Source organism: Cherax quadricarinatus, chromosome 20 (genome assembly GCF_038502225.1).
Source record: "Cherax quadricarinatus isolate ZL_2023a chromosome 20, ASM3850222v1, whole genome shotgun sequence".
Taxonomy (NCBI): Eukaryota; Metazoa; Arthropoda; class Malacostraca; order Decapoda; family Parastacidae; genus Cherax; species Cherax quadricarinatus.
The window spans coordinates 13631411-13655822 of NC_091311.1; the positions used below are offsets into that span (position 1 = coordinate 13631411).

General features: G+C 42.5%; 1 protein-coding gene across 1 annotated transcript in view; it reads left to right on the top strand.

Moving 5' to 3' along the window:
• The window catches only part of LOC128703669 (protein argonaute-4), a 79442-nt gene that overhangs the window by 44092 nt on the left and 10938 nt on the right, over positions 1-24412 (top strand). The window contains exon 3 of the mRNA XM_070086883.1: positions 16446-16589. Coding sequence (XP_069942984.1) covers positions 16446-16589 — 144 coding nt within the window. The remainder of the gene's footprint in view (positions 1-16445; positions 16590-24412) is intronic.

Here is a 24412-nt window from a genome sequence, read left to right on the forward strand (position 1 = left end):
AATCACACACAAAGTGGGAGTTGTCACAGCTGCTCTTTGCTGATGACACTGTGCTCTTGGGAGATTCTGAAGAGAAGTTGCAGAGATTGGTGGATGAATTTGGTAGGGTGTGCAAAAGAAGAAAATTAAAGGTGAATACAGAAAAGAGTAAGGTTATGAGGATAACAAAAAGATTAGGTGATGAAAGATTGAATATCAGATTGGAGGGAGAGAGTATGGAGGAGGTGAACGTATTCAGATATTTGGGAGTGGACGTGTCAGCGGATGGGTCTATGAAAGATGAGGTGAATCATAGAATTGATGAGGGAAAAAGAGTGAGTGGTGCACTTAGGAGTCTGTGGAGACAAAGAACTTTGTCCTTGGAGGCAAAGAGGGGAATGTATGAGAGTATAGTTTTACCAACGCTCTTATATGGGTGTGAAGCGTGGGTGATGAATGTTGCAGCGAGGAGAAGGCTGGAGGCAGTGGAGATGTCGTGTCTGAGGGCAATGTGTGGTGTGAATATAATGCAGAGAATTCGTAGTTTGGAAGTTAGGAGGAGGTGCGGGATTACCAAAACTGTTGTCCAGAGGGCTGAGGAAGGGTTGTTGAGGTGGTTCGGACATGTAGAGAGAATGGAGCGAAACAGAATGACTTCAAGAGTGTATCAGTCTGTAGTGGAAGGAAGGCGGGGTAGGGGTCGGCCTAGGAAGGGTTGGAGGGAGGGGGTAAAGGAGGTTTTGTGTGCGAGGGGCTTGGACTTCCAGCAGGCATGCGTGAGCGTGTTTGATAGGAGTGAATGGAGACAAATGGTTTTTAATACTTGACGTGCTGTTGGAGTGTGAGCAAAGTAACATTTATGAAGGGATTCAGGGAAACCGGCAGGCCGGACTTGAGTCCTGGAGATGGGAAGTACAGTGCCTGCACTCTGAAGGAGGGGTGTTAATGTTGCAGTTTAAAAACTGTAGTGTAAAGCACCCTTCTGGCAAGACAGTGATGGAGTGAATGATGGTGAAAGTTTTTCTTTTTCGGGCCACCCTGCCTTGGTGGGAATCGGCCAGTGTGATAATAAAAAAAAAAAAAAAAAAAATATATATATATATATATATATATATATATATATATACACATCCCGATACCCAAGAAGGCAGGGTAGCTCGAAAAAGAAAAACTTTCACCATCATTCACTCCATCACTGTCTTGCCAGAGGGGTGCTTTACACTACAGTTATGAAATTGCAACATTAACACCCCTCCTTCAGAGTGCAGGCACTGTACTTCCCATCTCCAGGACTCAGGTCCGGCCTGCCGGTTTCCCTGAATCCCTTCATAAATGTTACTTCGTTCACATTCCAACAACATGTCAAGTATTAAAAACCATTTGCCTCCATTCACCCCTATCAAATACGCTCATGCATGCTTGCTGGAAGTCCAAGCCCCTCGCACACAAAACTTCCTTTACCCCCTTCCTCCAACCTTTCCTAGGCCGACCCCTACCCCGCCTTCCCTCCACTACAAATTTATACACTCTCGAAGTAATTTTTTTTTCCATTCTCTCTACTTGTCCGAACCACTTCAACAACCCCTCCTCAGCCTTCTGGATAATAGTTTTGGTAATCCCACACCTTCTCCTAATATACAAGCTACGAATTCTCTGCATTATATTCACACCACACATTGCCCTCAGACATGACATCTTCACTGCCTCCAATCTTCTTCTCGTTACAACATTCATCATCCATGCTTCACACAAATACAGGAGTGTTGGTATAACTATACTCACATACATTCCCCTCTTTGCTTCCATGGACAAAATTCTTTGTCTCCAAAAACTTTTAAGTGCTCCACTCACTCTTTTCCCCTCATCAATTCTATGATTCACCTCATCCTTCATAGACCCATCTGCTGACAAGTCCACTCCTAAATATCTGAATTCATTCACCTCCTCCATGCTCTCTATCTCCAATCTGATATCCAATCTTTCGTCACCTAATCTTTTTGTTATCCTCATCACCTTACTCTTTCCTATATTCTCATTTAATTTCCTTCTTTTATATACCCTACCAAATTCATTCACCAACCTCTGCAACTTCTCTTCAGAATCTCCCAAAAGCACAGTGTCATCAGCAAAGAGCAACTGTGACACCTCTCACTTTGTGTTTGATTCTTTATTTGTTAACTCTACACCTCTTACCAAGACCCTCGCATTCACTTCTCTTACAACCCCATCTATAAATATATTGAACAGCATCGATGACATCACACATCCTTGTCTAACACCTACTTTTACTGGGAAATAATCTCCCTCTTTCCTACATACTTTAACCTGAGCCTCACTATCCTCGCATAAACTCTTCACTGCTTTCAGTAACCTACCTCCTATACAATACATCTGCAGCATCTTCCACGTTGGCCCCCTATCCACCCTCCTTATGCCTTTTCCATATCCATAAATGCCACAAAAACCTCTTTAGCCTTATCTAAATACTGTTCACCTATATGTTCCACTGTAAACACCTGGTCCACACACCCCCTAACTTTCCTAAAGCCTCCTTGTTCATCTACTGTCCTACTCTCTGTCTTACTCTTAATTCTTTCAATAATAACTATACCATACACTTTACCGGGTATACTCAACAGACGTATTCCCCTATAATTTCTGCACTCTCTTTTATCCCCTTTGCCTTTATACAAAGGAACTATGCATGCTCTCTGCCAATCCCTAGTACTTTACCTTCTTCCATACATTTATCATATAATAGCATCAACCACTCCAAAACTATATCCCCACCTGCTTTCAACATTTCTATCTTTATTCCATCAATTCCAGCTGCCTTACCCCCATTCATTCTTCCCACTGCCTCACGAACTTCCTCCACACTCACAACTGGCTGTTCCTCACTCCTACAAGATGTTATTCCTCCTTGCCCTATACACGAAATCACAGCTTCCCTATCTTCCTCAACATTTAACAATTCTTCAAAATATTCCCTCCATCTTCCCAATACCTCTAACTTTCCATTTAATAACTCTCCTCTCCTATTTTTAACTGACAAATCCATTTGTTTCCTAGGCTTCCTTAACTTGTTAATCTCACTCCAAAACTTTTTCTTATTTTCTACAAAATTTTTTGATAACATCTCACCCACTCTCTCATTTGCTCTCTTTTTACATTGCTTCACCACTCTCTTAACTTCTCTTTTTCTCTCCATATACTCTTCCCTCCTTGCATCACTTCTACTTTGTAAAAATCTCTCATATGATAACTTTTTCTCCCTTACTAGTCTCTTTACATCATTCCACCAATTGCTCTTCTTCCCTCCCGCACCCACTTTCCTGTAACCACAAACTTCTGCTGAACACTCTAACACTACATTTTTAAACTTACCCCATACATCTTCGACCCCAATGCCTATTCTCTCACTAGCCTATCCATCCTACAATAGTTGTTTATATCTTACCCTAAGTGCTTCCTCTTTTAGTTTATACACCTTCACCTCTCTCTTACTTGCTGCTTCTATTTTCCTTGTGTCCCATTTACCTTTTACTCTCACAGTAGCTACAACTAAAAAGTGATCTGATATATCTGTGGCCCCTTTATAAACATGTACATCCTGACGTCTTCTCAACAGTCTTTTATCTACCAATACATAGTCCAACAAACTACTGTCATTTCGCCCTACATCATATCTTGTATACTTATTTGTCCTCTTTTTCTTGTAATACGTATTACCTATAACTAAACCCCTTTCTATACAAATTTCAATCAAAGGCCCCCTATTATCATTTACACCTGGCACCCCAAACTTACGTACCACACCCTCTCTAAATGTGTCTCCTACTTTAGCATTTAGGTCCCCTACCACAATTACTCTCTCACTTGGTTAGAAGGTTGCTATACATTCCCTTAACATCTCCCAAAATCTCTCTCTCTCCTCTACACTCCTCTCTTCTCCTGGTGTATACACACTTATTATGACCCACTTTTCACACCCGACCCTTATTTTAATCCACATAATTCTTGAATTTACACATTCAAGTTCCTTCTTCTCCCATAACTGATCCTTCAACATTATTGCTACCCCCTTCCTTAGCTCTAACTCTCTCAGATACTCCTGACTTAATCCCATTAATTTCTCCCCACTGAAACTCGCCTACCCCCTTCAGCTTTGTTTCGCTTAGGGCCAGGACGTCCAACTTCTTTTCATTCATAACATCAGCAATCATCTGTTTCTTATCATCCACACTACATCCACGCACATTCAAGCATCCCAGTTTTATAAAGTTTTTCTTCTTCTCATTTTTAATAAGTGTGTACAGGAGAAGGGGTTCCTAGCCCATTGCTCCCGTCATTTCAGTTGCTTCCTACGACGTGCATGGCTTACGGAGGAAAGATTTTTTTCACTTCCCCATGGACAATAGAGGAGGGGGGGGGGCAAGAACAAGAGCTATTAAGAAAAAGAAGGAAAACCTATATATGTATATATATATATATATATATATATATATATATATATATATATATATATATATATATATATATATATATATATATATATATATATATATATATATATGTATGTATATATATATATATATATATATATATATATATATATATATATATATATATATTATAAAATATATATATATATATATATAAAGAGGTTGTTTGGTAGGTGCTGCAAGCGGGTGTGAATGATATACTTCTTCGGAGGCTTCTTAGTTTATTGTTAAGTAGTGGTGGGTTACACAGGCTTGTGTGTTTGTGCCCATGGCCCGGGCAGGGCCATGCCCACGAGAGAGAGCTGGGAGGCCTTGTGTCTTGATGCCAGGCCGCTGTGTGAGTGAGAGCGAGGCAAGTCTGGGCATACTGAAGTGGGAAGGCCTATAGATGGCAGCACCTGAGTGGCGCGAAATATGAACTAAGCTGGCAGACAGCATGGGCTGTCTGTGCAGACAGTACAGGCTGTCTACATACGCTCGGCCACCTATCGCGCGTCGTCCCGACGCGACAATACTGGTAGTAAAAGAAACTCGGTCTCTCTCTCGTAGGAACAGGGCACAGAACACAAAATAAAAACATATATATACATATGGACATGGAAAAAAAAACTTCCTACAGGGAGGGAAGAAAAAACATGTGGGGTGTGCTAAACATCGTGGTCAAAGGCAATGAGCGTCGATGGGCATCACTGCACGACTTCCTGCGTCTGGACAGATACTGCAACACGGGAGACATCGCTGCGGCTGAGCTGTGACGTAACAGGGTACGGTCTCCTCTGGAACGGTGAAGCAGACATCGTAGGAGTCGCTGCAGGTTTTCACTCAACCTGGGGCACGACATGCTGGTGCCCTCGAGTGAGGCGTCGACAAAACTCGGCAACTGGGCAGGACTTCTGGCAAGCGACTCAGGAGGACACTTCTCGACTGGTACTGTCGCTGGGCTATCACTGCCGGCGAGCGTGGAGCGAGTTGTGGAGCAAGTCGTGGCAGAGACGACTGGGCGAAACATCTGGGAGTCGTAACATCATACACCAGACTGCAGTGAGAGAGCTAGCAGTCAAAGTGACATCTTCTTTGTGCAGGCTGCTCACTGAAGCTTGTGACACGAGGCTGACACAGCGCCTGCCGACAGGGCTGGCTGCGGCTTGACGAGTATCATCTCTCGACAGCTGGAGTTATAGCAGAGGTTAGTCTAAGCGTCCCCAGACTTGTTTCTCTACATATAACTGCACTCTGACAGTCTGGAGGTGAAGTGAAACAAATCTCGATGGGAATCGTAGCAGGTACGATTCTGCAGAACATCACGAGCGACGAGCATAAAAGCTTTCTGTACAAGGGGGCTCATACGCTCAGGGCTGAGAAATCAGCTGTCAAACACTGGTCAGGCGGGTGACTAACACAGTGGTGCTACACAGGTCTGGGTGGGCCAGACCTCACTGGACACACGAAACTTTAAAAACACACCGCTGTACATACGGTACAACATGGCTTAAACTAGCAAATGATGCTTTTCTGCCCATAAAACTGACACTAAGACATATACTAAAATGTGAGAACACTGACTAAGAGGAATTAACACACGACATATATTTTCTCTCAATCTTCTCGACAATACTGAAATAATTACTAGAACACTCGATGTGACATCATGTGATGTCAGGCGTGATGTCGCAAGGTGACGTCAGCAGCAGTGACGTCAACAGACATCTCGAGGTGACGTCAGGCAGACATCGTGAGGTGACGTCAGCAGACATCGTGAGGTGACGTCAGCAGACATCGTGACGTCATGAAGTCGGGCAGCATCGTGGGTGGCGTCGATGTGATGCGGGCAGCAGACCACAGCATGAGGCCTGGGATATCTGGTAACTCACGTGGCTTTGTAGGTCTACGTGATCGCCCACACCCACGTGACGTCGTAATCCACGTAGCTTCGAGTGGCCTCGGGCACTCGGATACACAGCACTGGCAATGAATTCATACGAAAAACAGCAGAAAACACAGCAGAGGGAGTGGGCAGTGGTGAGTGGTGTATGGTAGACGGGTGAGCGTGAGGAGGGCGAGCATGGGCAAGGTGAGGAACAGCCACTTCCTCTCCTCTCCTCTCCTCCCCCACCCACAAACACGTGGAGAAGCTCACACTGGACGCAGAAATCACCACAAGACTCACCTCTGGCTTGCTGAAACAGCTGTGCTGAGCTGAACAACAACAGCAACATACAAGTGACGCTGAACACGTGACTTGAGAAACAGCGTGGGACACTGTAGCGTGAGACGCTGGGACGCCACTCACAATTCTCGAAGAAATTCGGCAAATTTCGGCTGGATCCTGCTTGTACCTGTGTCTGGATGCTCAAACGTGCAGACACGACATCAGGATAACTCGTTGAGAGACGGATGCTTCTTATGTAGGGTGATGAAGTGAAGGTGACTTCATACCTCTCCTTCCTCTCTCCAGGGTAAACACAACGCTGCGACCACCGCTGGTACCAATATAAAGGACTTGTTTGGTAGCTGTAGAGCGGGTAGTTAAATGATATACTTCTTCGGAGGCTTCTTAGTTTATTGTTAAGTAGTGGTGGGTTACACAGGCTTGTGTGTTTGTGCCCATGGCCCGGGCAGGGCCATGCCCACGAGAGAGAGCTGGGAGGCCTTGTGTCTTGATGCCAGGCCGCTGTGTGAGTGAGAGCGAGGCAAGTCTGGGCATACTGAAGTGGGAAGGCCTATAGATGGCAGCACCTGAGTGGCGCGAAATATGAACTAAGCTGGCAGACAGCATGGGCTGTCTGTGCAGACAGTACAGGCTGTCTACATATATATATATATATATGTGTGTGTGTGTGTGTGTGTGTGTGTGTGTGTGTGTGTGTGTGTGTGTGTGCGGGAGTGTGTGTACTCACCTAATTTTACTCACCTAATTGTGGTTGCATGGGTCGAGACTCAGCTCCTAGCTCCGCCTCTTCGCTGACTGTTACTAGGTCCTCTCTCTCCCTGCTCCATGAGCTTAATCATACCTCATCTTAAAGCTATGTATGGTTCCTGCCTCCACTACCTCACTTGCTAGGCTATTCCACTTCCTGACTACTCTATGACTGAAGAAATACTTCCTAACATCCCTTTGACTCATCTGGGTCTTCAGCTTCCAATTGTGACTCCTTGTTTCTGTGTCCCCTCTCTGGAACATCTTGTCTCTGTCCACCTTGTCTATTCCACGCAGTATTTTGTATTTCGTTATCATTTTCCCTTAACCTTTCTTCATAGGACATTACCCTTAACTTTGGAACTAACCTTGTCGCAAACCTTTGCACTTTCTTTAATTTCTTGACGTGCTTGATCAAGTGCAGGTTCCAAACTGGTACTGCATACTCCAGTATGGGCCTGACATACACGGTGTACAGTGTCTTGAACGATTCCTTACTTAGGTATCGGAATGCTGTTCTCAGGTTTGCAAGGCGCCTATATGCTGCAGCAGTTATCTGGTTGATGTGTGCTTCCGGAGACGTGCTCGGTGTTATACTCACCCCAAGATCTTTCTTCTTGAGCGAGGTTTGCAGTCTTTGGCCACCTAGCCTATACTGTGTCTGCGGTCTTCTGTGTCCTTCCCTGATCTTCATGACTTGCATTTGGCAGGGTCAAATTCGAGAAGCCAGTTGCTGGACCAGGTGTCCAGTCTGTCCAGGACTCTGAAGTCCTGCCTGATCCTCATCTGATTTAATTCTCCTCATTAACTTCACATCATCTGCGAACAGGGACACTTCTGAGTCTAACTCTTCCATCACGTCATTCACATATACCAAAAATAGCATTGGTCCTAGGACCGACCCCTGTGCGACCCCGCTCGTCACAGGTGCCCACTGTGATACCTCATCATGTACCATGACTCGTTGTTGCCTATTTGTCAGGTATTCTCTGATCCATTGCAGTGCCCTTCCTGTTATACGCTCGTGACCTACTAGCTTCTGCACTAATCTCTTGTGAGGAGCTGTGTCAAAGGCCTTCTTGCAGTCAAAGAAGATGCAATCAACCCACCCCTCTCTCTCGTGTCTTACTTCTGTTACTTTATTATAAAACTTCAGCAGGCCTGTGACACAGCATTTGCACTGTGTGTGTGCATGTGTGTGTGTGTGTGTGTGTGTGTGTGTGTTTGTGTGTGTGTGTACTCACCTATTTGTACTCACCTATTTGTGGTTGCAGGGGTCGAGTCCTAGCTCCTGGCCCCGCCTCTTCACCGGTTGCTACTAGGCCCTCTCTCTCCCCGCTCCATGAGCTTTATCAAACCTCGTCTTAAAACTGTGTATGGTTCCTGCCTCCACTACGTCATTTTCTAGGCTATTCCACTGCCTTACAACTCTATGACTGAAGAAATACTTCCTACAATCTCTCTGACTCATTTGTGTCTTCAACTTCCAATTGTGGCCTCTTGTTTCTGTGTCCCCTCCCTGGAACATCCTGTCTTTGTCCACCTTGTCTATTCCACGCAGTATTTTATATGTCGTTATCATGTCTCCCCTGACCCTCCTGTCCTCCAGTGTCGTCAGGCCGATTTCCCTTAATCTTTCTTCATAGGACATTCCCCTTAGCTCTGGAACTAACCTTGTCGCAAACCTTTGTACTTTCTCTAGTTTCTTGGCGTACTTTATCAAGTGTGGGTTCCAAACAGGTGCTGCATACTCCAGTATGGGCCTGACGTACACGGTGTACAGTGTCTTGAATGATTCCTTACTAAGGTATCGGAATGCTGTTCTCAGGTTTGCCAGGCGCCCATATGCTGCAGCAGTTATCTGATTGATGTGTGCTTCCGGAGACATGCTCGGTGTTATACTCACCCCAAGATCTTTCTCCTTGAGTGAGGTTTGCAGTCTTTGGCCGCCTAGCCTATACTCTGTCTGTGGTCTTCTGTGCCCTTCCCCTATCTTCATGACTTTGCATTTGGCAGGATTAAATTCGAGAAGCCATTTGCTGGACCAGGTGTCCAGTCTGTCCAGGTATCTTTGAAGTCCTGCCTGGTCCTCATCAGATTTAATTCTCCTCATTAACTTCACATCATCTGCAAACAGGGACACTTCTGAGTCTAACCCTTCCGTCATGTCGTTCACATATACCAAAAATAGCACTGGTCCTAGGACCGACCCCTGTGGGACCCCGCTCGTCACAGGTGCCCACTGTGATACATCATTACGTACCATGACTCGTTGTTGCCTCCCTGTCAGGTATTCTCTGATCCATTGCAGTGCCCTTCCTGTTATATGCGCCTGATGCTCTAGCTTCTGCACTAATCTCTTGTGAGGAACTGTGTCAAAGGCCTTCTTGCAGTCCAAGAAGATGCAATCAACCCACCCCTCTCTCTCTTGTCTTACTTCTGTTATTTTATCATAAAACTCCAGAAGGTTTGTGACACAGGATTTGCCTTCCGTGAATCCGTGCTGGTTGGCATTTATACTCCTGTTCCGTTCCAGGTGCTCCACCACTCTCCTCCTGATAATCTTCTCCATAATTTTGCATACTATACACGTCAATGACACAGGTCTATAGTTTAGTGCCTCTTTTCTGTCTCCTTTTTTGAAAATGGGAACTACATTTGCCGTCTTCCATACCTCAGGTAGTTGCCCAGTTTCCAGGGATGTGTTGAAGATTGTGGTAAGTGGCACGCACAACATATCTGCTCCCTCTCTAAGGACCCACGGAGAGATGTTGTCCGGTCCCATTGCCTTTGAGGTATCGATGTCCCTTAGCAGTTTCTTCACCTCCTCCTCATCTGTATGTATGTCGTCCAACACTTGTTGGTGTATTCCTTGCTGGTGTCCCCTTCCGGTCTGTCCCCCCAGAGTCCCAGTGTGTGTGTGTGTGTGTGTGTGTGTGTGTGTGTGTGTGTGTGTGTGTGTGTGTGTTTGCCACCTTTAAATTACTCAACACTTTCATACCTCTCCAGCCTTGCCCCCAACAACATCGCTGTTAACTCCAGTTGTGGAATGGAACACTCCTTTAGGGGCGTCACTCGAGCACGGCTAGTAGCCAAACTGACCTAATTCCCTGCCATTAAATAAACCACTGCTCCGTATGCTAAGGAGACATCACAAAAGACGTGTAAATCACAATCTCGCCCTGATTTTCCAAGGGATCTAGGGAACACAAACTCATGCAACCTTGCTGACCAGATCCCACTCCTGACAGATTGTGTCTGGCAATGCATCGTCCCAACCCACGTTCAGTTTCCAGGTTTGCTGCACCAGCATCCTTTCACGGATGGTAATGGGTTTGAATATACCCAAAGGATCAAAGGCCGTTTGCACTTTACTCAACAAGGACCATCTGGGTATTCCTTTCCCCATCAAGTTTCCTCTTTATCCTAAGATTGTCTTCCTCGATTTCCCATTCCTGCATTACTTCGGACGTTACCGCAGGCATTTTGTAGACTTCATAATCCTGCTTCACCATGCCTAGCAACGTGGGATTGTTCGTCGCCTATTTTCTCAATGGTATGTTAGCTGAGAGTATCTTTCGATTAGAATCGCAGTAAAAATTCACTAATAGTCTCTGGTCTGAAGTACTACCCTGTATATTGTCTACATAAAATAACGTCTTTAGTAATTCTTTAAGGGAACTGTCACAGTAAGCCAGGTGGTAGTCAATGGTAGCTTGAAGAAAGAACGGTGAGCTGGTAGTGCCAAATAAGACAGCCTTGAATCTATAAGTCTCGTACCCCTGCTGAGGCATCTCGGCGTTTGCCAACCACAAGAACTGTAATCCTTGTCATGAGCCTGCAGCCCAGTCAGCGTAAGCATACTGCTCCGCCCTGAACTTAAGTAACGTCAGAGACGTTCCTATGAATAGACGTCAGGTACGGTCCTATGAACAGACAATCGTTCAGTGCTGGCTCTCTCGGACTAGCCTGTGAACTGCAGTTGAAGACGACTGTTATGGGAGTAGTCACTGACTCCTTGGCAGTTGCCATGTGAGGCAGATAATAGGTGTTTTCTCCAGGACTGGCATAGGGTGAATCTGAGAGCCATCTGTTCCTTAACAATACCTTCTTATTTCCCAATGAGCTCTTTCTTGGACAGGTTGTTCACCAGTGAATTCAGCTGACCTCGTGCCTTCCTAAAATTAGTGGGAAACACTGAGTGCACTAGTTTCCAAGGCAGCCATACCCAGTTCTGACCGTTTGTAAACTGCACGTGGTTCAAATAATCCTGATAGATCTCTCCGTGTTTGGGGGGGAAGGCAGTTGATCCCCCCTAATCCATACCACATCTAAATCCCACAATTTGTGTACTGGCTCCCCATTGGTTGCGGAAACCTGTGTCTCTTATGGATCTTTAAGGAGTCCGAGGCGCATCACTAACACAGCCTCAGTTGCCGTAGAGCCGGACCCCTCTCTCCCAGGTGTTTTGTACGGGCCAATACTCTCCTTGATAGTCCATTTCGTGGGCACAAATTCATCCATGTAGTCTGCCCCCACCAAAATACCCACATCCCTAACTGTGCATGTAATATCTGGCTCTGTCAGCTTCAAGCCTAGCTCCTTCAAATGCTAGACCGCTGCAGCCAGACCTTTGGCGGTAATTACCTCAGGTAAACTCTTCACTATCAAGGCCGTGACGTGTCTGCGATGTTTGCCCAATTTGACAGCGATATCTACAATCTGATAAGACCTGGGCGGGTCTGGGCCTCCATACTCTTCCAGTGTCATGCCAACCTTGCTGACAGTTCTTAATTTCAACTTAGCTGCCGGCATCTCTGTTATTAAGGAACTTTGTGCCCCAGGATCGAAAACAGTCGGATTGTTTCAGATCTCTTCCTGTTTACGACCACTGCCAAGACGGTACCCAAAGCAGCAGAACCCTGGAATCTCCCATTTGGCTACTGCCACAGTCTTGGACTTAATAATACTAATAATAATAAAACTAAAAATAATAACAATATCTTCATTTACTACAAGTACATGTACAGGGTATACAGGCCTAGCTGACATTAGTGACATACTACTATATAGAAAGCCCCTTATGCAGAGCATTTCGGGCAAATTAGGTCAATTTTGTCCCAGGATGCGACTCACACCAGTCGACTAAAACCCAAGTACCCATTTTACTGATGGGTGAACATAGACAACCGTTGTAAGGAAACACGTCCAGTGTTTCCACGCCTTTACCGAGAATTGAACCTGGACCCTCACCGTGTGAAGCGAGAGCTTTTGCCACCAGGCCACGGGGCACCCTTTTCTGAACTGTGCCCCCGTTGGCCTGGGCTTGCCTTGAATCATTAGTTCACAGTGTGCTATGATGTTGCCCTTCTGACAGACATGACACTCATTGAGTTGAACGTTGCAGTCCTCGGCGAAGTGTTCCCCACAACATTTCAAGCAGAGTAGTTTAGTCCCTTATCCTCTGGAGCCTTTGGTCGCGGGGGGGAGGGGAGTCATAACTGGAGCCATTGTGCTCACTGTCACAGAACACAGTCTCGCTAGAATATCCGGCACTTCTTCACACCTGAAGATGTTATACCTTCATGATCAATGCATGAAATCACTGCCTGCCTCTCTCTTCATCAACATTTAACAGTTCCTCAAAATATTCCCGCCTTTTTCCAAATACCTCCAACTCCCCAATTACTAATTCCCGTATTCTGTTTTGAACTGTCAAATCCACTTGTTTTCCAGGTTTTCTTAACCTGGTTATTTCACTTTTTCTTATTGTCAGCAAAATTTGATGACAGTACCTCACTCACTCTAACATCTGCTCTCCTTTTGCGACCCCCTCACCACTCTCTTCGCCTCTCTTTTACTCTCCATATACTCTACCCTTCTTATATCACTTCTGCTTTATAAATACATCTAGTAAGCAAACTTTTCCTCCTTTAACGCATCCTTTGCCTAATCATTCCACGACTCACTCCTCTTTCCTCCCACATCCACTCTTCTATATCCACAAACTTCTGTTCCGCATTCTAACACCGCATGTTTAACACTGGCTCACCTCTCTTCAACTTCCGCACTACCTACACTCTCATTGCCCACCTTTGTCATAACTGTTGCTTATATCGCACTCTAACTTTCTCCTCCCTTACTTGCTGTTGCCATTTTCCTTTTGCCCCATCTACCTCTTGCTCTGACTGTAGTTACATATAAATAATGATCTGATGTATCTGTTGCCCCTCTGTAAACACGCACATTATGAAATCTACCCATTAACCTTTCATGTATTATATCATGTATTAGGAAAGGTTGGAGGGAGGGGGTAAAGGAGGTTTTGTGTGCGAGGGGCTTGGACTTCCAGCAGGCATGCGTGAGCGTGTTTGATAGGAGTGAATGGAGACAAATGGTTTTTAATACTTGACATGCTGTTGGAGTGTGAGCAAAGTAACATTTATGAAGGGGTTCAGGGAAACCGGCAGGCCGGACTTGAGTCCTGGAGATGGGAAGTACAGTGCCTGCACTCTGAAGGAGGGGTGTTAATGTTGCAGTTTAAAAACTGTAGTGTAAAGCACCCTTCTGGCAAGACAGTGATGGAGTGAATGATGGTGAAAGTTTTTCTTTTTCAGGCCACCCTGCCTTGGTGGGAATCGGCCAGTGTGATAATAATAATATATATATATATATATATATATATATATATATATATATATATATATATATATATATATATATATATATATATATATATATATATATAACAAAACAACACGCTCATGGTGAGCGAAAGTGTTTACAGTTTATTGGTGTCGTCGTTTGTTGCAAAGCGAGGAGCAATGATAAAGGCTTCGGAGGCTCCTTTCTTTATTTGCGAGATCGTGGGTACACAGGCAGTGTGTTGCCCTGCCCCGGGTGGGGGGCCATGCCCGCGAGGGAGAGAGGAGTACGCCTTATTGATTCTAGGATGCCTCTGCGCAAAGTGAGAGAGGAGCAAGGTGACGCGGGTTAAAGTGGCATGCCCACTGAGAGGCCTACCCTCTGGTGGGAAGCTATGGGAGCTAGGCTTACAGTCTACAAAAGACAGACGAGACTCTAGTCCACAGTACCACACAATTCTCAAGAATGATGTATCCAGCCAAGCTAGATGTTGTACCCATCTTCCGAGAACACAGTGGTGTGGATGCCTCTGAGCTAATTTCATTCTACTCTCTGTTTGGTGTACTAGCACAAGGGGCAGTATTTTATATTATTGTAACCACGAACGAGTGGTATTGATCAATAACAACACTGCGATTAGGGAAGGACTCGAACCCATGCTGCTTTGGCCCGATTCATAGTGAGCGAAAGGCAGATGATGCTCTAGTCCACAGTACCACACAATTCTCAAGAATTATGCATCCAGCCAAGCGAGATGTACCCATCATCCGAGAACATACAGTGGTGTGAATGCTTCTGAGCTAATTTCATTCTACTCCCTGTTTGGTGTACTAGCAAAAGGGGCAGTATTTTATATTATTGTAACCACGAACGAGTGGTATTGATCAATAACAACACTGCGATTAGGGAAGGAGTCGAAACCATTCTGCTTCGGCCTTCCTCATAAAATACTGTTCGTTGTGCTAGTACACCAAAAAGGGATGCTCAGAAGCATCCACACCACCGTATCTTCTCGGATGATGGGTACAACATCTAGCTTGGCTGGATGTGTCGTTCTTGAGAATTGTGTTGTCCCGTGGACTAGAGTAGAATGAAATTAGCTCAGAGGCACTCACACCACCGTATGTCCTCGGACCAAGGGTAACACACCTAGCTTGGTTGGGTGCTTGGTTCTTGTAGGATTTGGTGGACCTGTAGGTTAAAGCGTCATGTGATTTTCGCTCACCATGAGACGGGCCAAAACAGCATGGGTTCGACTCCTTGGCTAGTCACAATGTTGTTATTGATCAATATCACTCATATATATATGTATATATATATATATATATATATATATATATATATATATATATATATATATATATATATATATATATATATATATGCAAAACAACCACTCTGAAAGAATAGAGAAATTCCAAGCGCTTTCGTGACTAATCACATTATCAAGGAACTATGAAAGTAAAGCATCCAAGGAAGCTATACAAGGGGTCTGGCCAACACCTCACTATCAGATCCCACAACGGTTAAACACCTGATGCGCGCCAGCCCAACTGGTGTTTAACCGTTGTGGGATCTGATAGTGAGGTGTTGGCCAGACCCCTTATATAGCTTCCTTGGATGCTTTACTTTCATAGTTCCTTGATAATGTGATTAGTCACGAAAGCGCTTGGAATTTCTCTATTCTTTCAGAGTGGTTGTTTTGCATATTTTCAAATCACCTGTTTACTGTGATCTTATTGCATATATATATATATATATATATATATTATATATATAAATATATATATATATATATATATATATATATATATATATATATATATATATATATATATATATGTCGTGCCGAATATGTAAAACTGATCAATTAGCAAGAACTCATTTAAATTAAGTTCTTTCTAAAATTTTCTCTTATACGTTTATAGATATATTCTTTCATTAACATTAATGTAAAAATTTTTAATTTTGCTCCAAACGAATCTTAGAAAACTTACCTTACCTTATTATAACAAGAACAATTTATTTTAGTCTAACCCAACTAAATATATTTTAGATTTGTTTACAATAATTTAATATTAAACGAACACAGTGAAATATATTTTTCTCGCTAGGTTCAGAATGATTTTGGCGAAATTATTGCATATACAAATTTTCGCTTGTCCTATATGGCAAGATGAGCGTTGCTATTTAAGCCAAGATCGCAAGTTCTGCCTATTCGGCACGACATATATATATATATATATATATATATATATATATATATATATATATATATATATATATATATATATATATATATATATATATATTTGTTGGGTTTATGTGCAATGACATATAAGGTAGAGATACAAGCGAATATTAGTTGTTATATACATGTATATTATTTTTACTTACAGGTGGAGCTGAAAGAAAAAGGTGATAAAAGTAAGAGCAAATTTCATGTGATATTAACAATGGTGAATGAAGCATCCTTGACGGAACTCATGTCAGCTCTAAGAGCTCCACTTGCCCACAGAGATAAGCCACAGTTCATAATGCAGGTATGATAGTGTATTAGGTACTGTTGCCTTGGGTCTGGCATATCTTAAGGTGTTAATATGTTTTGTTTTTGTAATTAATTTCATTATTGCATCTTATAATTTTTGAAGGATGGTATCAAGGTTTTAAGTGGTCTTCAGTATCTAGTTTGTGACACATGGTTTTGGGATTTGACTAAGGTAACATTTAATGAAGGGATTCGGAAAAACTAATTAGCCAAATTTGTATTCTGTAGGTGAAAAGTCGAGTGTCTTCACTCAGGATGGGCGGGGATGTAGTTCTGAGGTTTATTTTGACGTATATTATCACCATACTTTTGTCAAGCCATCCAGGAAAAGACTTATAGTGAATGTGTATATTTTTAACGATGGGAAGAAATGACTGAAGACTTGAAATTTCAAGAATATAACGTCATTTTTATTTAAAACCTGTAACAAACACATTTTATCAATAAAATATCGCTTCCTATTCAAACTGTGCTTAAGTCATTCTAAATGAGGCTGTAGTTGAGGTAAACTACTTAGTTTGGAGAAGAGGCAGGAAGAAAAAAAGAGAAAGGTGTACCATATTGGTAAAAGCAACACAGAAACGAGCAAAACTAAATTTTTTAAATCAGACAAGGAGCTCATAATAGAAAATTTTTAGAAGCCACTATTAAGAGATTCTGTCAAGATAAATGATAACCTGCAAAATATGAGAAGTGAAAAAGTGAAAAGATAAAAATTACAATGGCAGGTTTTGGTTACAAAGTAATACTTACCGGCCTAATAAATTGCAACAGTATAAAATGGTCAGATAAATTCCTCAGTGTAATACCTTTTTACCTGTATATGGACACATAAAAGAAGCAACTGGAGTGAGGAAAATTAATACGGAAATTCGTGTTTACAGGTGATGACCAACTCAGGAATGAGATGAGTACTTATTACTAACTCAGTGTTAAGAACTCTCAACATATTTATCAATAGTCACCCATGTTATATTCTCTGAGGTATTCACCAGCAGCAGAATTTTGTATTTTATTTATATTTTTTACTGAGATAAAAGAAAAATATACAATACTCATAGGGAGTTGGATCCCTCTCTGGCCAAATCCCTTTCTTTCCCTTTCCGTACATCTGTTTGTCTGTCTGTCTGTCTGTCTCTCTCTCTCTCTCTCTCTCTCTCTCTCTCTCTCTCTCTCTCTTTATTTTTTTTTACACAGGGTGTGACAAGGTTAAGGATCCCTAGCTTTATTGACAAGCTATTTACAGGTTAAGGATTCCTAACTTTATTGGCAAGCTAAGAGCTGTTACCTACATCAGCTCATTTGAAAGCAATTTTATTGCTATGAGACATACAAGTAGGGAACAGGATGAAATTGGAGCCATCTGTGGGCCAGCATTTTCATTTGATCAACTGACTTTATCTCGTTGACATCATTATGCTGTACGAATGTGTTCCATACTCGAGTCATCCTGGGTATATATGATCTCAGATGGAGTGATGTCCTGGAGAAGGGTACAACCAGAGTGAAGTTGCTACTTTCTGCCCGTCTTGTGGCATAAAAGCTTGTTTCACGCTGTCCTCGAAGTGGATCCAAGTGTGGTACTTTGACAATATTGGCCTTGTACATAACAGTAAGGCCACCCACATCCCTCCTGTGTTCAAGTCTCTCTCTCTCTCTCTCTCTCTCTCTCCTTTTCTCCCCACCCTTTTTTTGCACAGATTTTGACATGGTTAGGATAAGAATCTCTAGCTTTATTGGCAAGGTAAGAGCTGTTACCTACATCAGCTCATTTGAAAGCATTGTTATTGTTATGAAGCATACAAGTAGAGAACAGGATGAAGTTGGAACCATCTGTGGGCCGACATTTTCATTTGATCAACTGGTTTTATCTCGTTGACATCATAATGCTGTACGAATGTGCTCTAGACTCGAGTCATCCTAGAAATAAATGATCCCAAATAAAGTGATGTTCTTGAGAAGGGTACTGCCAGAGTGTAGTTGCTGTTTCCCTCCCCACTTCTATCTCTCTATCGTTGTCTTGTCTCTCTCTCTCTCTCTCTCTATGCTTTATTTTGTCAAGAATAGCGCAGATGAGGCAGGGCAGGCAATCCAAAAAGGTGGAACATTGTCAGGGTGTGAGCGTACTTGTGTCTGGTACAGGATCTTGCAGCCTCTGCTGTCAAGCAGATGTGAGATACGTCAAAGGGCAAAGGTGAGGCAGGTTTAGCGAGAGAAAAAAAAAATAAAAAATCGAAAAACAAGAAAAACTTTTTCTTACTACAAATGAATACGTAAATCTGGCCACCTTTTAGCGCAGTTTATCTGCTCATACCATTTTTCTAAGAATTTTTATATCAGTTTTAAATTATGTTCGATGACCTCATCGAAAGGACACAATGCCATATTGTATTATATATTTTTTTCTTTTTTTTTCGATTATTACTTTTGTGTCAGTTTTTAGAAAGTACATTATATGTCATGTTTTCTACAGCTACGAGACAGCTACGACAGTCTGTGCTTCACTTACTCTTCTGATCTTAATGTTGCACGTAGCTCCTCCTGAATCATCAAGTTTTACATCCATATATTTTTACAGATAATATTTTGATATTTTTCTCAGAAGTTATTCTCCTTCTGGTATCGTCCTTTTAATTATTTGTGAAAATATTATGATTTTTGCAAAGTACCAACGTTTTTTTTTTTATTTTGTTACCAAAAGATTTCTTAAAAAAAAAAAACTCATAAAATTCAACAATTCTTATATTCTTATATGAGTCATATCCTATTTGTTGATTCTTCTTTAGCCTTTTTATTAATCAGGTAAAGTTAACTATAACATTTAACATCTTACTAAGGTTGCTAACACACTACTAGAGTCTTGTTATATCAAAAACTGAATTATTATATTTTTCTCTATTTTAAGGTAAATTTCAGAGAACTTCCAGTATAGACGTTTATACGAATTTTTAACTTATAATAAAAATTTCATTGAAATTGGAGTAATTTAGAAAAAATCCTCAGTTTGCCTCCCCCCTAAGTGTTGTAAGCTTCCTGGTCCTGGAGTATACCTGGAGGGGGTTTTAGGGGTCAATGTCCCCGCGGCCCGGCCCGCGACCAGGCCTCGTGGTGGATCAGGGCTTGATCAACCAGGCTGTTACTGCTGGTTGCACGCAAACCGACATACGATCCACAGCCCGGTTGGTCAAGTACTGACTTTAGGTGCTTGTCCAGCGCCTATTACATCATGGTAATCCTAATTATGTGTGCTGGAAAGCAGATGAACAGTCTTGGGCCCCTGACACTTACTGTATTGTCTCTTTGCATACTCGTGGCGCCTCTGCTTTTCACTGGGGGGATATTATATCTCCTGCCGAGTCTTTTACTTTCGTAGGGAGTGATTTTCGTGTGCAGATTTGGAGCTAGTCCCTCTAGGATTTACCAAGTGTATATTATCATGTATCTTTCTCTCCTACATTACAGGGGATTCAAATCAAGGGATTTCAACCGTTCCCAGTAATTTAGGTGCTTTATCGTATTTATACATGCCATGAAAGTTATCTCTACATTCTCAAAATCTGCAATTTCGCCTGCCTTGAAATGTTACCCACTATTATAGAACAAGTAATTGGGGCTAGTACCGCATTAGTCCAACCGGTGAACTATTTAGTTTTCAAGTAACAACGTATTGTAGGGAAAGCATTTTCACGACCCAAGTAATCTGAAAGAATAGAGGACACACGAGAGGTTTTAAAGTAAGGGAACAGTTTGTCCGAAATTATGATGCACGTACATCCAGTGTCACGTAATATGTCTGAGACTTTTATACCATTAACTGCTCCTGAACAGAAGGGTGCTTGGTCATTACCGTCAACAAAACATCTACCAACTTTCTTTATTTTCTTGGAAGGACAATCTGGACGTTTATGTCCGATACCACCACACCGATGACATGTTGGTATAATAGCTGGTGACTTTGCTTCTACTGTAGGCTTCTTAATCTTTGGTTCAGGTGAACCATTGCCCTTAAGGTTCGATCCCTTTAGGTCTTTATAGGAATCGTGAGCCTCAGCATACAAGTCAGCAGCCTCAGCAACTTCATCAGCTTTAATCAGGTTACGTTCTCTAATGAATGTTCTTATCTGGTGAGGAAGAGCTGTCAGGAACTGGTCAGCAACCATGAAGTCTCTAAGAGATTCATAACTGTGTTCAATTCCTGAACTCTCTATCCAAAAGTCGAACAAACGAGTGTTACTTGTAACTGCTGAAAGTTTTGGCCAGGCTGTAAGGTGGCATACCTGAAATCTTTCCTGTAAGAATTTGTGGTTTTTTGATATGCTTTAAGGATTGCCTTCTTCAGTAGGCTATAATTACATATGATATCCTTCGACAAAGTTGCATAGATATTCAAAGCTGTACCAGAAAATAACATTCCTAACCAGGTAGCCCAGGTGTCAGCAGGCCATTCACAGAGGGTAGTGGTATTTTCAAACCTGATAATGTATGAAGTAATGTCTTCACCCTCTGTGAAGGGAGGTAAATTAGGTGTTGGAATATGTGCCCTAGCTGCATGATGTTCAATTACTCTTTCCTCTAATTGTTGTTGTGTAAAAGTTGACTTTTTATTCTCTAATTCAAGGCGAGCTTTTTTGAGCTCACGATTTTTTCTCTCTCTCTTAACTCAAGTTCTCTAGCTCTTTCCTCACGTTCTCTACCTTTTTCCGCAACTTCTCTATCCTATGCTCTTTCCTCAAGTTCTCTTAATTTAACTTGTTCCTCATGTACTTTAGCTTGTTCCTCACATACTCTAGCTCTCTCCTCATGATCAAGTCTATCACGCTCCTTTTTGTCTTCTCTCTCTCTTTCTAACTGTCTATCTTGGTTTTCTCTTTCGATTCTCTCTCTCTCTCCTTTTCCTCTTGTCTTTCCCATTCTGTCTTTCTTCTCTCTCAATTCTCTCTCTTTCAATTCTTTCCTGGATCTTAGCACTAATGAAAGATTCTAAATTTTTCCCTGTTATTCCTAACTTACTTCCAGCATTCATCCAAAACTGGTATTCCTCCATATTTCCAAGAATAACTTAAACTTTCAGGGGAAATGAAACGGGTATTAAAGAAAACGGAGGGTTCAATTCCTGCTCCGATCAAATGGCTTGATCCCTGCTTCAATTAAACAATATGTATTAATGAAAACGAAGGGTTCTATACCGGCTCCGAGCAAACAGTAAGTAGAATGGGGTCCTTTGACCATCCAATCTTCTCACCAACAAATCAAGAGTGTCTTACGACACTTCCCTTGATATAATAAAGAGCTCAATGAAACATATTTTCACTGGAAAATCTCGGGTCCCTAGAGTCTAATCCTCCAAAGTGTTTCAAGCTCGAAAAAGGTGGCAGAATTAACTATTATATCCTGCCTGACTTGACTTACAATAAATTGAGACTATAACAATCACCAAATCTTTTAAATACCTGTACTGTAGTCCTACCATAGAGAATGATTACTCATGGCTGGTGGTAACTGTCTGTTGTATGCGGCATTGAAGTTCCAATGGTAGATTCCAGATTGAGTTGAATCTTGATTCAGTCGAGTTGATCCTGGCAAGGTCGCCGCTTGTGAAGGCTTACTCAGCCCTGTAACTACTTCAGTCAGTATTACTAAGGCTGGCTCCTCCTCAGGAAAATTAATGCATAGAAAAAGAATAAAAACTGACAAACATAAACACTTTATTATTTAGATGATATAAAATATAAAACACTTAAATATGAAATATTGATCCTACATTAAAGAAAATGAAAAATGAAAAATATAAATGATATCTGAATTCAACGCTAATATATATAAAACTTGGGTGTCTGGTGTTGGTGACACTGCGTGTTGTTGAAATCGTAGCCGTTGCTTATGTGGGGGGGGGTCGCAGGTGTTGGTGACAACCCACCGGCTCGTTCTTCACAGAGTCTATAGCCGTAAAATAATCTATCCAGATGACAGGAAAGCAGGTTCTTTACCGCTGCAATGATGAGGGGTTACATCCTGCAACTTCATACATGTGCACAGGTAAGTAGATAAAACATGGGACGTCTCAGGACGTTAGTCGTCTCCTTCAATTCTACTCGTTGGTTGTCAGGTGATGCATTCTGTCATTCCAAACTGGAAAGAGAGACAGGTTACCTACTGCTTAAGAAATCACTCTCCATGATAAGTACAATACCTAAAAGACGTGGTGATTATTAAGACATTTAACAGAGCAAGACTGAAAGGACTAAGTATATTATTGGTCAAAAGTGAAGCTTTCAACCAATAAGTCCACTAGAATATGAGCAGGAATGTACTTACAGTAGAGCTGGGAGCTGTGAGTCGAGTGATTACTGTTTGGCCGGAGCCCCACACGTCACCTTTCGGGGGGGGGGAAAGAGGGAGGGGAAGGGATAGCGGGAGCTAGACTGACCCTACCTTAACAAGCAGCCAGCAATCAAACTATCACTTTCGAGGAGGGGGAAAAAGGGGAGGAATAGCTGGACTTACCCTACCTTAACAAGTAGCCGGCAATGAAACTATTGTTACTATATACTCCCTCGCTACTCCTATCTATTGAACTTTTCCCTCACAACTGCTTACACAAACCTCCTCAATGCCTCCCTTGCCTCTGGATACTTCCCTTCCCTCTTCAAAGCTGCCGCTGCTATCCTCCTTCCTAAACCCAATAAAGTCCACTCTGACCCTAGAAACTATCGCCCTATCAGCCTCCTCGAAACTTTAGGAAAACTCTTTGAAAAACTCATCAATCATCGCCTTCGCAGATACCTGGAACACAATTCTCTACTTTCTGATGGCCAGTTTGGCTTCAGAACACACAGATCCACACAGAATACCATTAACATAATTCTCAACTACATCCACATCAACACAAAACAAAGAAACAGGATAGCTGGTTGCAAAAGACGTTAAAAAGCCTTTGACACTGTCTGGCATGAAGGGCTCAAGTACAAACTCTGCACTAACTTCAACCTGCCTCTCAATACTCGTAAACTCCTCTGCAACTTCCTAGACGGCCGTACTATGAGAATCAAATTCCAAGGCTGTTACTCTGACTACTTCACACTAAATGCCGGAGTACCCCAGGGATCTGTCCTCTCCCCTACCCTCTACATTTTATACACTAACGACATTCCAACACCTGTATACCACAACTCCATCACACTAGCCTATGCAGACGACATTACACAACTTATCACTCATGCCAATATAGATACACTCACACACAAAACACAAAATGAAGTCGACAGGATAGCCATCTGGGAACAAAAATGGAGGATCAAAACCAATGCAGCTAAATCCAGCATTACGTATTTTAACTACAGGAAATGAGATCCTCCCTTACCTGTCGAGCTCAGAACAGCTGACACCCGCACTTACATCCCCATCACACAATCTGTCACTGTCCTTGGTGTTAATCTTGACTACATTCATCGTTTACACGGACACATTCACTCAAGGCATGCAATAGCTAGTAAGGCCCTTGCGGGCCTCTACAAGCTGAAACATGCCTCTCAACGCACCAAACTACACCTCTACAAATCCCTAATACGTCCTCTGATAACTTACTCTCCTCTAGCCCTCTCTCTTGCAGCAAAAACAAACTTACTTAAACTGCAGCATGTCCAGAACAAGGCGCTGTGCTGGGTGCTAGATGTCAGATGGGAGGACTTCGCCACAAGCGAGTTTCTTCATGCCCAATTAGACATCCCTGCGCTGAATCTGTAATGGAAGACGCTCAGTGACAGACAGATAGACAAACTTGAGACACGACATGACTAGAGCCTTGACGAAGACATTCGC